Here is a 17,135-nt window from a genome sequence, read left to right as displayed (position 1 = left end):
ATGCCTTTGCTGCAGACCTATTGGACCCATTCCAGTTCTTCAAATGTACCAAACTCAGCAACTACTTCCTCAGCCTCCAGCACTCTTACCTCCCACTTTTCAGTGACCAGCTCTTTTCACCCTTAATCTCTCAGCTATAAGGTCACTTCCTTAGGTCACCTCTAGGATCTTTTATGTTAGGTCAAATCCTTTTTTTGAAGTAATTAACTGCTACAATAACAAAACAGAGGTTGAAGTTCCTTCGTAATTCAAAATAGTTTGGGAGTAGAGCAGGGAGAAGGGTCTCTAGGCCCTTATAGGGTTCAGGATGTGGGGTTGGTGGGATTTTCTGAGGCCCGGTTTACCAAGCCTTGATAGGGTTATTTATGGATGTGGTTTTGAATTGCATTACTCTGTCTCAAATGTCTACTTTTCATACCTGTAGTGTCATTGGTTATGAACTGAGGGGGAGAATCTCCAATCTCCAGTTCAACTGTGAGTCCCGTGGATCTCTTCCTTCGCAGACTCTCCCCTCGTATTACTTTGCTGACACGGATTTTGTCACTTGATATCTTTAGGAACAAGGCAAGATTTCTAACCAGATTATGAGAACTATAAAAGTCATCTTCTGTTACAGCAGGTAATTGGAAAGAGACATATATGACTGAGGTGGTGTGGATTTCAACAGGTATAGTTCCTTTAACCAAAAGGTAAAGCATCTGGTAGGTCCTATCAAAGTAGTTTTCACCAAGGACAGTGGAATTCAGGTTAGGAAGGAATTGTTCTATGAATGAAAAAAGCCAAAATAGCACAGTTAAATTTATTTACATTATCATAATTACCATGCAGTATTTAATATTTGTTTAAATCTAGGAAATTTTGAAGAAGTTCAACATTATCATTCTTTCATAGGAAAATGTGCATATTAAACACAAAAACACTTATAGAACTGACATGCAAAATTAAAGTCAATTTAAAAAATAATACCATTAATAATCATTATACATGAAATTTATTTAAAAAAAATAATTAGCTATAGACACGTACAAATGAGAAATAAAATCTAATTATGAACCAGGAGCCTATGTTGTAACACTATTTACATTTTCAGAATTTTAAAGCCTTGACCAAAGACATTTGGTAATTTAAAAATGTAAGTTTAACTTTAACAGCCATCTAGTTTATGCAGTGCTATATACCATCTCTTTAGGAAAAATGATGATTCAGTGCTTCTATTTTTACTAAGGACAAAAGTATGTAATACAAATGAAGTATATACTAAAACATCTCAGAAGGCTCTTACATCAATAAAAGAAGTTTACATTTCAGCCTGAAAACTCTTTAGTCAACACAAAACAAATTCTACTAGGGCACTGAATTTTGTAAAAGTGATTGAGATTATCTATACATATATATGTATGTAATGAATAAATATATATATGATTTCAGGGCAGAGTACAAACAATGTCCAAGAAGTAATAAATCCACAAACACATATTGAGCCCAAAGTCTGACTGTATAGTAATACTGGAATGTGACATGTAGCTTCTTATCACATTTCATGGTGAGGCTTACTAAGAAAAAGAAATTAGAATCTTAGAAAAAAGAGGTAATTTCTTATTAATGTAATAGACATTCATAGCAATGGCATTAAGAAGCCATTTCATTATTACTATATTTTAAAAAAATATCTACTAGTTTAAGTTCTAGATGCAATTTGGCTTAAACATTCTGTGAAACTGAAAAATGTGCTTTTGTATTATAAATTGAAGCTGCTCTCAAGCTACTGTTACAGGTGCATACACCACTTATCCAAGCTAACTTTCTCATGTCTTCACAGTAATGGAAGGAATCAGAGATATAGATAATAATAAACATTTTGGGTAATCTAAAAAGATATGTATAGATTCATAATACAGGGATATTATTTTCCATTCCAAGTATCAAAGCAAAATGTTTATCTAAAAGCAATGCTATTTCAGAAAAAAAAAATTCTAAAAGGGCAGTGGTGGTATGGTTTTGCAGCCTTGTGTAACCAGGTCCTTGTATTAAATTCTGCCTGTTGAGATAATTTTTATTTTCTTGACTTGAACGATAGAGTACTTTGTACCAAAAGCGCCGTTTTAAAAAAAGAGTTAAAATTTATGAAAATTAAGCCGTGAATATGTGCAATCATTTGTATGTAAAAATAACACATTCCCTTAGCTTCTAAAGAGGCAATGTAGCATAATAGTTAAGTGCGTGGGTTCTAGAGCTAGACTCTCTGTGATGGGTACCTTGCTCTGCCCCTTACCACCTTTGATACCGCTCTGGACTGAACTGTGTCCCCCCAAATTCATGTGCTGTAGCCATAACCCCCAATGTCACAGTATTTGGAGATGAGGGCCTTGGCGAAATAATTAGGTTTAGATGAAGTCATGAGGGTGGGGAGGGGACTTCATGATGAATTAATGCCCTTATAAGAAGAGACACCAGAGCGCGCGCTCTCTCTCTCTCTCCCTCGCTTTCTATCTCTGCCACCTGAGAACACAGTGAGAAGGCAGCCATCTGCAAGTCAGGAGGGGTGCTCTCACCGAAACCAGACCATACTGGTACCCTGATCTCGTACTAGCAGCCTCCAGAACCATGAGAAAATAAATTTGTCTTTAAGCCATCTAGTTTACGGCATTTTGTTATGGCAGCCCGAGCTAAGACAGAAAGCTTGGCAAACTACTTCACCCCCTCGTGTCTCAGTTTACTCATCTGCGCCTACCTCAAAGTGTTATTATTAGGATATAGTAACCGTTAGTTATTATATACAAAGCACTTAGAACAGTGCCTGACACATAGGAATGTCTCTGGAAATATCAGATGTTCATATTATTAGTAGAAGTAGGACTTGCTTCACAGACGGTAATGAATATAGGTATCCATTCACACTCTCCTGTCTAGCTTATATTATGATCTACAGCACACATTTATGTAATCGTTAGCCAAGATTATGGGGCACAGCTAAAAAATGATAAGTAGCACATGTGGAAAGGAGTGGATTGGCCTTATTAGTACCTGTTTAATAAAAAAAGTCAATGAATAGAGATAAATCCTGGTCTTGCAACACTGGTAAATGGGTAAATTAGCTTCTTCCATATATTTCCTTTAAATCCAGAGTTTACTTCATCTTATTTACCTCATGGTGCTCAACTAACATTATGCTAGCTTTCTTGGCAATACTTCTGGTGACTGCCAATGAACTTAGGTTCTGACCTCTATGAAATAGAAGTAAAGCAGAGATAGGGTGAAAATTTTAAGCAAAAAATCTCTTCTGTACGCAGGAATAAGTGAACTAAATGTGTAGAATGTAAATGTTCTCAGGAGGCAAAGGAATATCCATCACACGCACAAATTTTTATCTGCATGTGTGCAGATAGATAAGAATTCCATCAGGAGTGATCTTTCAGGACACACATGTTATAAATGAACACATTTTAGTGTTTGGTGGACCACGGGTAAAAATTTATTTTCTCTTGTATTTGTCAAGGGCTAAGGAACTAAAAATATTAATAATGAATCATTATAAATAATTTTATACATAATTAAGTATACATATACAATGTATGCTGTATTTTTCTGAGGAAATACCTGTATACACATGTCGATTAAGTTCACAGTGTTTCTGTTGGGAGTTCCACACTGTATTCTGGGGGCAGACCAATGAATTGTTCACATAGACATCCAGACGTTGACGTGTGGGGAAAAAAATTCCCACCTGAACAGCCTGTTAAAAATAAACAACATTTTTGCGTCTTAAGAGAACAATGAAACAGAATATTTAGAATTTAGCACTTTGAAAATATCCTTGGGCAGCTTCCCTGGTGGCGCAGTGGTTAGGAATCCGCCTGTCAACGCAGGGGACACGGGTTCACGCCCTGGTCTGGGAAGATCTGACATACCGTGGAGCAGCTGGGCCCGTGCGCCACAACTACTGAGCCTGTGTGCATGCCTAGAGCAGGTGCTCCGCAACAAGAGAAGTCACCACAATGAGAAGGAGCCCGCGCACCACAGCAAAGAGTAGGCCCCACTCGCTGCAACTAGAGAAAGCCCGTGCAGCAACGAAGACCCAACGCAGCCAAAAATAAATAAATAAATAAATTTTAAAAATATCCTTTATACATGCCTTCTGTAGAATATTATAACTAACTTTTATGGATTCAGGATACATATTGAGTTAAAGATTTTAAACAGATTTACATTCAACCATTCATAGAAAAGAATGTAATGTAAGAAAAAAATATGAGAGGACAATCTCTAAATTAAAGAGAGGGTTCCTTTAAAAGATAATGTTCAGGGCTTCCCTGGTGGCACAGTGGTTGAGAGTCCGCCTGCCAATGCAGGGGACACGGGTTCGTGCCCCGGTCCGGGAAGATCCCACATGCCGTGGAGCGGCTAGGCTCGTGAGCCATGGCCGCTGAGCCTGTGCTTCACAATGGGAGAGGCCACAACAGTGAGACGCCCACATACCGCAAAAAAAAAAAAAAAGAGTGTTCCAAGGTTTTATCTTGAGCAGCTGAAAGGACGGAACTGCTATCGCCGTTCTCAGGTATCTCCTTTCCTTACTCCTCTCTCTGCTTCCTCTTATCAGTGTCCTTTCTTCACGTTCTACTCTGGGACTTGCAAATCTCATACTCTTAGAAAAGAAAATCTATATTATGAGACTTCTGCTTGACTTCATACTCTTTTTCCACTGACATAGCGTATATAAAGTTAATCATCCCAGCTGAATTCCATTTATAGCAGAGTTGACATTATTGAAGATACTTTAGATAATGTGCTGTGATCTCTGAAGTAAATTCCAAAGGTGTATTTCTGACATATATAAATAATAGCAGCATGGAAGAATGAAAATATAATCCCGAGTGACCAGTTTTAGATGCATGCTATTTTTATGTAAAAGTTCAGGTGTGCTTGTTAATCACATAAGTCAGAAGTCACTGTTACCCCTCAAATGTAGAAGCACAAACAAGTGTATATGGGGAGAGGTGTTTGGAACTCATATGTGCTCTCAGGCTGATGAAAACTGTCTGGACTCACAGTATTTTTAGTGGTACCCTACTGGTCCTTGAAAATGAGCTGTAAGGCTGATGATGTTCCAGAGGACAGGGAAGAAGATAAAGTCCTTAGCAGATAGAAATATGTGCACATAACACCAATAACTCTTTTTCTTTTTTAGATTTTAAAAAACTTATTACTTCAAATAATTGAACAGAAATAATCTTCATAGAATTACTGAATGACAGAGTGCATTTCTTAACAGTCAATAAATGAAATAGATAATTTTTATTTTTTTACATAGCTATCAATAATTATTTTATTTATTTAAAAAAATTGATTTTATATTGGAGTGTAGTTAACAATGTTGTGTTAGTTTCAGATAGATACACGTATTAGTATAACTGAATCAATCACTTGCCTGTGCACCTGAAACCAGTAACTCTTAAGATATAATTTCTATCTTGCCTTACCTTGTCATGGTCAACATTAAGCAACATCAGTCGAAGATTCTGGGGACTAGTGCCAGTAAAGTAGACCTCATAAGATTTGCCCAGAGCCACGATGCTATGAAACAGGGACAGTCTTCTCTGGCATGTGTACCCGGCACACCAGCCATGATCCTGTGGGCCTACATCCAAACAAATGAAAGTTCATGTTCTGTGCTATGAATATTATTAGTGCAAAGCCCGAAGAGTAATTGTATTAAAAATAAATTGCAGTGGTCAAGTTCAGCATTTATAGCCATTATCCATCCACCCATCCATTCAGTGATCTAAGCTATTTCTCAAACCTTGCCTTAAAAAGGAAGGCAGGGAAGCAACTCCCTCTCTACTATGCTTACTTTTAGACTACCCAGGGTCAGAAGGGTATATGTTGAGGATTTGTGCTGGAAGGTCATGGAAGGAAATAGATTTACTTGTATCTCTACTTTAATAATCATTTAAGTCCAGGCCCCATGGCGAGGAAGAAAATGCTTGATGCTTTCTCCTATTTATCAAATGTGACTTTGGGTGGGGAACCAACTTTCTCAGACTCTTTGCTGAGAACTATGCTATAACAGAGATAATTTGTTAAAAATAAAGCCTGTACATAGAAAACAGGGACATTTGTATGTCTGAACCACTGATTTATTAATTATTTCTTTCACTCATTTGTTCATTAATTTGTAAATTTGACAAACTCTTTTGTGTTTTTTTTATTGCCTTTAACCTTCCTCCACTGTTATTTTAATAAATTTTTGTTAAAGACTGTGATTATAGGTACTATTTGGAAGGTCAACGTCATTAAATAACCGAAGCAACCTGAGAAATAACACTCCATTAAACCTTCTAGAAAACCAAAAGAAAGTGGATGCTTTGCACCTGAATCCAGACATTTCCAGAACACATGTAACATGACTGCTGTAGAAAACTTCTCTATTTCACTCAGTTTTAAAGTATAAAACAGTGAGTGAGACATGGAATGATGAATTTTCTTGATGTATTTATTCATAAGCTTTGCTTAATTTCCTAGCTTGCTTGGAATTATTATCAATATTTATAAATGAAGTTTGATTGAATTTTAAACCAATATAAACTTCTGAAGCTTAAGTAGAGCATAACCTATCCTTTATTATCCAAAATATAAATCCCACTTTTGAAGAAACCTTCATTGCGGGTTTTGCAAATAGAAATTTCTATGTATAAAATGAAAAATTTAGAGTGATAAAAGCCATATTTTAAAAATAAAATTGAGTACTAAAATTTAAAGGGAAACTTTAGTGGTATGTACAAATTTTATCTTGGGAATTTTTCTTTCCACCTAGTATAGTGCATCCCAAGCTTCAATAATCCTTCTAACACCTACATAACTTTTGCCATGCTTTTCTATCGTTTACGTTATCATTAAATTACATTCTCATTAAATTGAGACATTTTTAAAATTTACTATTGTAAATGGAAAACTCATATTGCCTTTCAGAAAAGGAAAATGTAAAAACAAATAGAATGAAACCTTTCTCCACCATATAAAACAGAGCAATTTGAAAACATCTTCTTTATTCACTGACTGGTCTAAAATTCTTCCCACAGTCTCTGCTTTATAAGATATGAAAGGCAGCATTTGAAATTGGGTTGATCGTAGGTCATAGAAACCAGGGAGACTGCATGTTGGGGCAGAAGTGGGGAGTGACTTAAAATCATGTAACTTTGAGACACTTCTGATTTAGCTCATTCTAGTCTCTTCAACAAGTTAAAAAAAATGAACTTGTAGGGTATTGACTATTTTGGGAATCTTAGAATATTTTAGTACATGTTGTGACATCGTCAGGACAGAGAGACCTTTCCGATCCAGGTTATGTGCCTCTTCAGCACTTCAAAGACTCTAAGCCTGATTAGGGACTAATCTTTGAGCCCCCAGTGGCACTTCAGGAATAGACAGTGAGTCCCTGCCCTCTGTTTTCAGTAACTTTTAGAAGTTCACCTACTTATTCAAAAAGTCTTGGATGACAAGACTCATGGAGACCATTGCCTCCCCTTGGGCTACAGCCACCAAGGACCAGAATGGAAGAGACCTAGACTGTGGAGCTTGACAAGATAGTCTTGACAGTCAAAGGAATTAGGAATGAGAAAGACCAAAACCAAACAAACAAAAAAACCCCACAACACACTGATTCAAGATTAATTCTTCTAAGTATTCATGAAAATGAAAAACACGTAGGCTGAGAATATTCATTCTCAAGTATTCCAAATATCATATTATCATTTTTTAAATTTATGTAAAGAAAATTGGTTTTTTTGCAGACACTCGGATCAATTTTTTCTTAAATATATTTATGCCACCTTCATACCTATAAAGATTACTCAAGGAATAACTTTCCTCCTCTTCTTTTTCTTTTTTTTTTGATATTAATGCATTTTATTTTATTTTTTATTTATTTTTTAACATCTTTATTGGAGTATAATTGCTTTACAATGGTGTGTTAGTTTCTGCTTTATAACAAAGTGAATCAGTTATACATATACATATGTCCTCTTCTTTTTCTAATGGTCAATTTGGAGTAATTGTCCTGGCTTTCTAATGTGGGGGACTGTTGAAGAGTCAAGTCTCTCTCCTGCACATAGATCTTACAAACAGAAGGCAAGGAAATCCCTATGTTTACTAGTTTTATGTGATAGATAATTTATGAGACATGTCCATGAATGTAGTAAATAGTGAATGCCTTGAGTAACTCTAGTTTGTTTACATTGAATACCTACCATTAATGAGATCAACATAACCATTGCTCACTATAGCTACTGGTGAGAGTCTGCGAGTTTCTGTGTCGGAATCCAGGCTTTCAATAACCATCATTGCATATTCCATCCCAAAGCACCGATAGCTCTGCCATTCTGGAATGTACTTACAGGTTGAATCTCTAATGATTCCTAGAAACATAGGAATACACATTTAGAAATGAAACAGAATCTCCTTACAAAAGCTTCCACATACTATCTTTTGCTTGTTACGTAACATTAATAAGTAGAAAATATAAATTAGCTTAGTACATCAATCATTAAAAATAAAAGATATATCTTGTTTCATGAACCAGAGGACTAACAGAATAAGATCCAACAAACCTTTATAAGGTGCTTTCTCAGTGACAGGAACTCTACTTCCATTTGGGAATGTGAGCATCACATTAGGAATTCTATAGTCTCCAATTCCAAATTGGCTATTTCCATTCCATTCATATTCTGCTTCAGGAATCACTGAACCAGAATTCCCCAGAAAGGAGCCATCCATATCTCTAAGAAAAGATTTCCTTTTGGCATCACAAACCATGTCTACACAATCAGATGGATTCACCTTACTGTGAAGAGAAGGTGAAATGCATGAATACTTAGATTTGGTATACCTCCCTGTTTCTAGACAGCATTTGAATATACTTGCGTATTTGATAAGAGTGTCAAAAAAATTAATTGATTGAATCTTATTTCAGAAAGGATTCAAAGTGGGACCAAGTAGCATATGTAATTAGCATTGTAATGAGGCCTGTTTTTCCATTGTGTTGATTTGGTCTATTATTATGATTTCATTAACATTTCAAAAGGACAGATTGTACCTGTGGGAAATAAAATTAGAATTCCATTTTGCTATTCCATATTTTGTCGAATGATAGATTTCATATTTATGCATTGCTCAAAATATACTAACATTGCCCAAAGAGCAGGTAAATTACTCAGTTGTGCAGGCATACAAAATCCTTGTGTTAGCAGGGAAGTCTTTATATTTTTCCCTTCTTTCTCTTTTTTTAATGGGTTTTAAAGAATTATAGGGCTTCCCTGGTGGCACAGTGGTTGAGAGTCCGCCTGCCGATGCAGGGGACGTGGGTTCGTGCCCCCGTCTGGGAAGATCCCACACGCCACGGAGCTGCTGGGCCCGTGAGCCATGCCCGCTGAACCTGCGCATCCGGAGCCTGTGCTCCGCAACGGGAGAGGCCACAACAGTGAGAGGCCCGCGTACCGCAAAAAAAAAAAAAAAGAATTATAAATGTATCATATGCTTTTTATAAAATAATCTAAATACTTAATATAAGTTCAGTCCCCTTCACCTTTCTATCCTAAGCTCTTAGGCTCATCACCAACTACAGATTAGTATATATTCTTGTAGACTTTTGCATATATATATACAAACATATATACTTAAATTATGATTTTTATGCTATATATTTTAATAACCATTCTGTAGATACCTGAACTGTAAGAAATGAAATACTATAAACTCATCAAGCAGTTCAATCGTAGATGGTATTCTGCCTTCATTCTGAACTACCTGGAGTGTTGACTGTTACTGGTTATAATAATAAAATGGCTGCTTAATTTGCAATGTACTATACATTTTATATTATATATAGTATACAGCATACTTACACTATATGATATATACCATGGGGAAATATAAATTCATTCTACAGTTATAGCAGCAAAATACTATCTAATAGATCTGAGCTTTTTGCAAAGAAAGACATGAAGCTATAAATTATCCCTTACTCTACTGTATTAGTTTTGGAGATGATTTGAGTAAATATTTCTGTGGGTCATGTGTTCTTTGTGTTCAAGTGTGTGCAGAGTGGTTTTGTGAGCAAGTCTGTGAACACACTGCCCAGTGGCACTCTTACATTATGGTTTAGGGCTCTGTCTTACTTCAGGTTCCAAAGAAACAGAGCCTGAGATGTGGACTTTTGTTCAAGTGAGTTATTAAGGGAGTCCTCAATAAGGGAAGGAGAGAAAAGGGAAGGAGAGAAGCCATATAGGGCAAGGGAAAGAAAAGGAAGATGACTATGGTCTATAGACTAGCTTCAATCTGATTCCAGGAGAATCTCTTGATCACGAACTACACCCAGAGCTGTTCCACTTTGAGACAAGGGGGCCGGCCTTTCGTCCTCCTGTATAAATTTGTTATTTTTTGTGGACTACAAGAAGGCAGTAGTAGGCAGAGCTTTAGCCTCTCACAGCTATTCCTGTTTGGCTAAGAGCAATCTTCTGGAAAAGCAGGCAAATGTAGGTCATTATTGGCCAACATTTAGAGCATCTGGGGACTGGGTGAGCTACTCAGTAAAAGGGATCTGGGACTGTGCCAACAGTATCCCAATAAAAGCACAGGACTCAAAGACATATTTTTAAATGTAATATTTCTTCATGACCTAGATGTTAAAATTATATATTAAATCTGAAAGATTCAATGATAACTAAATAGAAAGTAACAGCTTTCTAGTGGGGAGAAGCTCTACTGAGCCAAAAAACACTGCAGTTCAACAATTATTAAATGAGGAAGTATGGGGTTGTCATCAAAATAAGATCAGATGAAGTCAAACTATTTATGAAACACTGCATTTCTCTGAAGAGATGCATATCTAATTAGCATTATTTCTTGTCTTCTCTCTATACTGAAAATGGTCCAAGAGCTCTAATGGAAACTTTCTTTCCTCCAATATTGTCTTATATCTAAATTCCTGGTCTGCATGTCTTTTGAAGAGTAGCAGTTATTGGCTATATTCTTTCAAGACTTAGAATCTACGTGGTTCAGCTTCTAGAAATATTCTGACACCAGTTAACCTCTGTGATTGAAAAACAAATCACTGTTCAAAGTTTCTGCATATTTTTAGTCACAATGATTATAATGATTCCCATTGAATTTCCAAGTACATGTTGGGGTGCATATAATAAGATATTTGTAAAGCAAAAGGAAACAAAAGAGGTAAGGGAAAGGGAAGAAATGATAGACATGACTTTCATTCCTAATGACTATTAATGGAGAGATATTAATGTACAAATAGACTTCTGACCCATTCTCTATCTTTTATGTTTTTTTTTTTTTTTTTTTTTTTTTTTCTTTTTGCGGTATGCGGGCCTCTCACTGTCGTGGCCTCTCCCGTTGCGGAGCACAGGCTCCGGACGCGCAGGCCCAGCGGCCATGGCTCACGGGCCCAGCCGCTCCGCGGCATATGGGATCCTCCCAGACCGGGGCACGAACCCGTATCCCCTGCATCCGCAGGCGGACTCTCAACCACTGCGCCACCAGGGAGGCCCTATCTTTTATGTTTAATGATGGTGCTATGTATGATACATGGGGAAAAAAAAGTATGAGAAAATATATATATTAAGGCCTAGCTTCTTCAGCTTACCTGAAGACACAGATATATTAAATACTCTTAATTTTCATAATGCTGATTGAAATTTCATAGACATGAACAGTTACTTTAAATTTAGCAACTTTCTCAGATCTATGGCAGGGGAAGAAAACAATGGAAAACTGTGATGACAGAAAAGAATAAACTGAGTTATCATATACTTTACCTTATATCGGGTCTATGTATAAATATTTTTGATTGCTCAATAGTGTCAACCAGCTGTATGTTCTTCACATGGATTGGATGCTGTAAATCCTCATTTAAAGGGTTAGTAATGAATATCACATTAGTTTCACCTGAACAAACATTTTTAAATCCAACAAATGTGGAACCTAAAACATAAATAATAGAAAAACAATTATTTCCTATAGAGAAAGGGTAAAATCAGTTTCATTTCATGTATATTCCACCAAACACATCATTTAACATTACCTTGAACATGGAACTCTTACCTTATGTGGCAGATAAGTCCACCACTATTTGTGGACTGTATCCACACCACTGAGTAGTCTTCTACCATATTTTCTCTGAGTTTGGCATATTTTCTCTGTGATTTGCACTGGACAATGGGACAAGAGCAACTGTAGTATAAACAGATCTGAAAAGTGCTTGCATATTAGGGCTCACTCTCTCTTGGTGTTCTCGGGGAATTCTGTGATTACCAGCATGTGAATAAGCCTAGGAGACATTTGGCTCAGTCACTCTCATTACCCCATCAGGGGCCAGCACCAGCCACCAGACATAGAAGTAAGACTATCCCAGACTAACCAGCCCCTATACATCTTGTAAAGTGATGGCAGCACAGTGAATAATCCCAGGTAAAATTAGCAGAAGAACCACCAAGCTGAACAAAGCCCAAATTGCCAATCCACAGAATCATGAGCTCATAAATCGTTGTTTAAAGGCTTTGAATTTGGGGGATGGTTTGTTATGCAGCAAAGGCTAACTGAAATACTATTGCTCTCTTGGTCTTACTGCATATATTATGTGGCCAAAAGATAAAACTGATTAGATCAAAAAACGATCTTCTTTGCACTTAAAATCCAGTAACTCAAAACTGAAAACAGCAAAAAGTGACTCAAAAAAATTCTTAAATTAGTTATGTGCTATATACTACCCTGCTTGACTGTATTTTCTCCTAAGAAAATATTGTATATGCATGATTATAAGTCTGTAGATGAGTATCAGTAAAATACTATAGTAATAGATGCTGTTTGTTCCCTGTGTAGATCTCCTTTATTGGTCCTAAACCTATGTAGCATGTTAAATAATTTTTGGCAGGGGTATCATTACAAGTAACACTAAAAAATGATAATTTGTTTTGCATTTCTGGGAATTAAGTTATGAGAAATAATACATCAAAACTTAGATATCTAATTTATTGAACTGCTTTCTTTCAGGTGACACTGGTTAAAGTGATCATGAAAGGGAGATTTGCTAAACTGAAATAGAGAATGGCTCAGTGTATTTAATGCGCAAAGCGAAAATACTTGGTATGTTTACTACATCTATTTTAATTATTTTACATTTTTAAGGATGCAGCCTGGTTCAGTGAAAAAGCAGCAGATTTTCAGTCAAGAGATCTTGATTCTAATCCTAGTTCTGCCAGCAGCTGTGGGAGTTTGGCAAAACATTTAAGTTCTATGAACTAAAATTTCTGCAGTCATAAAAGCTTCTAATAAAATATAACCCTAATTATATAAAAGGGCTTTACAATTTAGAGAAACTAATTAATATTAAATCACTATACCAGTGCTTTTTCTGTTGTTTTAAAAAGAAAATGAAATGTCAGTTCTTTTCTATGTAGGAATGTTGCCAGGGAACTATTCTTGAAATTGACTCTGATGTCTGGTTTCTTTGCTTGGCGTATTGAGCAGATTAATTTAATCATTATTTTTTTTAACTAACAATGAAACATTACTAGTTATATTCTACATATTCTTTACAGAACTTAACTGAGTAGACTTTCAAAGGCTATGTTTAAACTTGCCTGAGATGTCCAAAAGACCACTGATGGCATTGTAACTCATGATCCCTGCATGGGGTTTCCGCGGTGCCATGTTATGTGCTGAAGCAAAGGTAGGCCAGCAAATCCCACTTCTCCCACCTTTCATAAAAAGAAGAAAGTTAATGAAATTTGAATATGCACTCATATGAACCCCAAAATTAAAAGTTCTAAAATCTTTACCTGAGGGAGGTCTAGAACTTCGATGGGCGGCAGAAAGTTCAATATTGGGATCGTCATTAGTTAGGACATCAGAGCAATTAAATCCAGGGCTACTTCCAACAATTAATGAGTTCTATTTTTAAAAAAAGTTCAAACAGTAAGCTTTAATAACTTTTCTTAAAAGAAAACATAATAATGAATAATAATGAATTCCACTGTAGCAAAACACAACCTGTATAACTTTGAGAAGTGGATCATTCATTAAACCAAGTTAAAAAAGATGTGACTTCTGCCCCAAGTGGATGACAATCAAAGTCAGAGGGGGGAGACAGGCATGTAAATAATTATATTTAAAGACATGTTATGTTTCCATGATAGGAATATGTGCAGGGAAAGCAGGAACAAAAAGAGGAGGGAGTGTCAAAACTACCTAAGCTGGTTCAGGAAAGACTTCATAGAGGTAGCGAAAATTTAACTAATTGTGGCAAGATTAGCAGGTGATAAGCAAGAAGAGCTGAGGGAAGGAGGGGGGAGAGGGAAGGATGGAGAGCTTCTTGGCAGAAGGCAGTGAGCACAAAGGCAGGAGGTGTGGCTAGCAGGGCAAAGAAGTCAAGAAAATCATTTGTATTCAATAATTTTACCCTTCTCAGAGTTGCTCTTTCTGCTTTGTGTGGCTGCGTTCAATTCTTACCTTAATCTGCACTATTTTACTGGAAATTCTGTGAGATATAGCAGGTGGTGTGTAAATCATTGAAGAAATGGCCATTCCATTGTCAACCAGGGTCACGTTATAGATACGCACACTCTCTGTGGTCTGTAATAGAACTTGGAGGTTACATAGTATGAAATATAATCATAAAAGAAAATAAACAGTCACTTTTTTTGGATCCATTTACCTGAAAATAAATTCCGTAATCCCAGCATGCCCAAATGGTAAATCCCTGTATAAGAGAACATCCAGGAAGGCCATCTTGGTTCATATAGATACCAAATAAACCTCCATGGGCTTCATTGTCAAACCACTTTTCCAGAGAATAAGACTGACCTTTGAAGGAAATATGGAACCAGTAAATTAACACTATGAATCAAGTCATAGAGTTATAAGCAGTATCAGTTAAAGTTGAAATTCTTTTAAAAGTTAAATATATGATTCTGATGTAAATTTTAGCAACATGATCAAATATTTGTATGGTTCAGCTACTTATGGATTATTCTATTTAGTATTTCTCTTATCTAATTTGTCTCTTCAGTGTTACTCAGAATAATTGTATATTCATTTGCAAAAGTTTACTTCAGTGCTACCACCCTTAACTTATTATATCTGATTAAACATGAATTTCTTTAGAAAGATTATGAAGTTTGAATTCAAACAAGGCTAAACTTGAAAAACACAATGATACCACTTGCTGTCTATAAATGTTACTGGTTCCTTCTGGTCATCCCATTTTCAAGTTAAGTGTCACTTCCTTAGAAGGCCTTCTCTGACTACCGGATTCATAGTTAGCACCTCAGTCACTTAACATGGCAATTAAAATTTTTTTCACTTTGACATTTAATTACTACTTATTTGTGAATTATTCATCTCCTCTCTCCTATAAGAACGTAAGCTTCATGAAAGAAGAAACTGTGTCTAGCTCCTTCACTGCCAGATTCCTAGAGCCTAGAAGGTAATGCAGAGATAGGTGCTCATCAAATACTTCTTGAATTAATGTATGCATGATCTTGGGAAAGTTGCTTAGCATTCTATAACTTAAGTTTCCTCATATATAAAAAATTATAATGTCTAATTCAAGGTTGTTTCAAAATGAAATGAAATAACCCACATAAAGTACCTCAATAAATGGAAGCTATACCCATTATTAATATACAGGATAATTAAAGTGGATTTTCATGAAAGTTTTACTTATGTACAAATCAGATCAGTGACCTTAAAAACTCGTCCCAACCATGCATAAATTTGAGGATTCCCCATAAAGAGCAACACTGCCTCCTAAATTGTACTTTGTACCAGCTCTCTTGTCCAAGTTCCCCAGGATCTGACTTCCTCCATCTTCGATTGCTTTTCCCTTCTTCCTAGTCCTTTGAGATTGACATTTCACCTATGGTCGTCAGCCTGGTTTGTATTGTTTCCTCCCTAAGAAGCTGTCTGCATGGCTACACCTTGGTTCTGCACAATGTAGCCCCATGGACAAGGATGGCTCGACCTTTGGACCCACGTGTAGCAGAGATCCCTTCCCAGCATCCCAGCCCGTCACTTGTTAGGGAGATGAATTGTGTAAATTGATGTCCCATTCCGGGAACTTAAACCCTCAGTTCCTCTGTGATGTCTCATATTTCAGTTGCTCCTTATAAACACTCCCGATTATTTAGGAAGATCAATATATTCAGTGAAAAATGCATTACGTGGCATGATACATATTAGTAAATATTCACATTCACAGGTCATATTTTGATTAAAAAACACAACAATACTTCAAATAAGTTGTAGACAAATTACGTATTTTAAAATTTTAAGTCAAAGAAAAGCTACTTTAGGGCTTCCCTGGTGGCTCAGTGGTTGAGAGTCCGCCTGCCAATGCAGGGGACACGGGTTCGTGCCCTGGTCCGGGAGGATCCCACATGCCACGGAGCGGCTGGGCGCGTGAGCCATGGCCGCTGAGCCTGCGTGTCCGGAGCCTGTGCTCCGCAGAGGGAGAGGCCACAACAGTGAGAGGCCCGCGTACCGCAAAAAAAAAAAAAAAAGCTACTTTAAGCTGTTGGGAACTAAAATATTTAAAAAGAACATACATCAAGGAATCAGTTATATCTGTGGCGAAGTTGTTTTATTCCTTCAAAATGTACTTTGCACAGGAAAAAAATTAGCTGAAGTCCAATAATTTTTGAATTTACAGAAAAAAATGCGTATTCAAAGAATTTCAAAAATACCTATAGAGATTTAAAAAATCTATTATAGAAGGGCTATACAGTTTTCAGAGAAAATTCCATTTCCTTTAGCTAAGTTTCCCAAGAGGTAAAGCCAGCAGGTCTAGCATTCTTTTGCTTTTTCGATTCAGTAATTAATTTATCTGGTTTAAAAGTCAAGAGTTTATAGAAAGTTATACAGTAATAAGTGACCAGTCACCCTGTTCCTACTCACCTTCAATGACTTTTTGCTTTTACACTTTCAGTGTTTCTTTATGTAAATGCATATACCACACATATTCTTTTGTTCCCTTTCTAAGTAACCTCCACTTATCATTTTAGAATATTCTGGTGATTTCTCCATATTAATACTTAGTATGCATCTTTTTTCCTTCTGTTTTTTTAGAGGGG

General features: G+C 36.4%; 1 protein-coding gene and 1 long non-coding RNA gene across 2 annotated transcripts in view; one reads left to right on the top strand and one right to left on the bottom strand.

Annotated features, from left to right (window-relative positions):
• The window catches only part of PKHD1L1 (PKHD1 like 1), a gene marked incomplete at its 5' end in the record, with an annotated part of 156,499 nt that overhangs the window by 13,755 nt on the left and 125,609 nt on the right, over window positions 1-17,135 (bottom strand). The window contains 10 exons of the mRNA XM_081258904.1: window positions 419-763; window positions 3,598-3,733; window positions 5,478-5,635; window positions 8,244-8,411; window positions 8,604-8,836; window positions 11,823-11,988; window positions 13,647-13,763; window positions 13,845-13,956; window positions 14,515-14,637; window positions 14,720-14,868. Coding sequence (XP_081115030.1) covers window positions 419-763; window positions 3,598-3,733; window positions 5,478-5,635; window positions 8,244-8,411; window positions 8,604-8,836; window positions 11,823-11,988; window positions 13,647-13,763; window positions 13,845-13,956; window positions 14,515-14,637; window positions 14,720-14,868 — 1,707 coding nt within the window. The remainder of the gene's footprint in view (window positions 1-418; window positions 764-3,597; window positions 3,734-5,477; window positions 5,636-8,243; window positions 8,412-8,603; window positions 8,837-11,822; window positions 11,989-13,646; window positions 13,764-13,844; window positions 13,957-14,514; window positions 14,638-14,719; window positions 14,869-17,135) is intronic.
• On the top strand, window positions 539-15,767 carry LOC308630344. Its single transcript, XR_014017826.1, has 4 exons — window positions 539-619; window positions 13,057-13,149; window positions 13,605-13,735; window positions 15,423-15,767. It is a non-coding gene; the product is annotated as an uncharacterized lncRNA (long non-coding RNA).

This window comes from Mesoplodon bidens (assembly GCF_964165515.1).
Source record: "Mesoplodon bidens genome assembly, chromosome: 16".
Lineage (NCBI taxonomy): Eukaryota > Metazoa > Chordata > Mammalia > Artiodactyla > Ziphiidae > Mesoplodon > Mesoplodon bidens.
The sequence above is the reverse complement of the archived record's forward strand: the minus strand, read 5'-3'. Positions and strand labels throughout refer to the sequence as shown.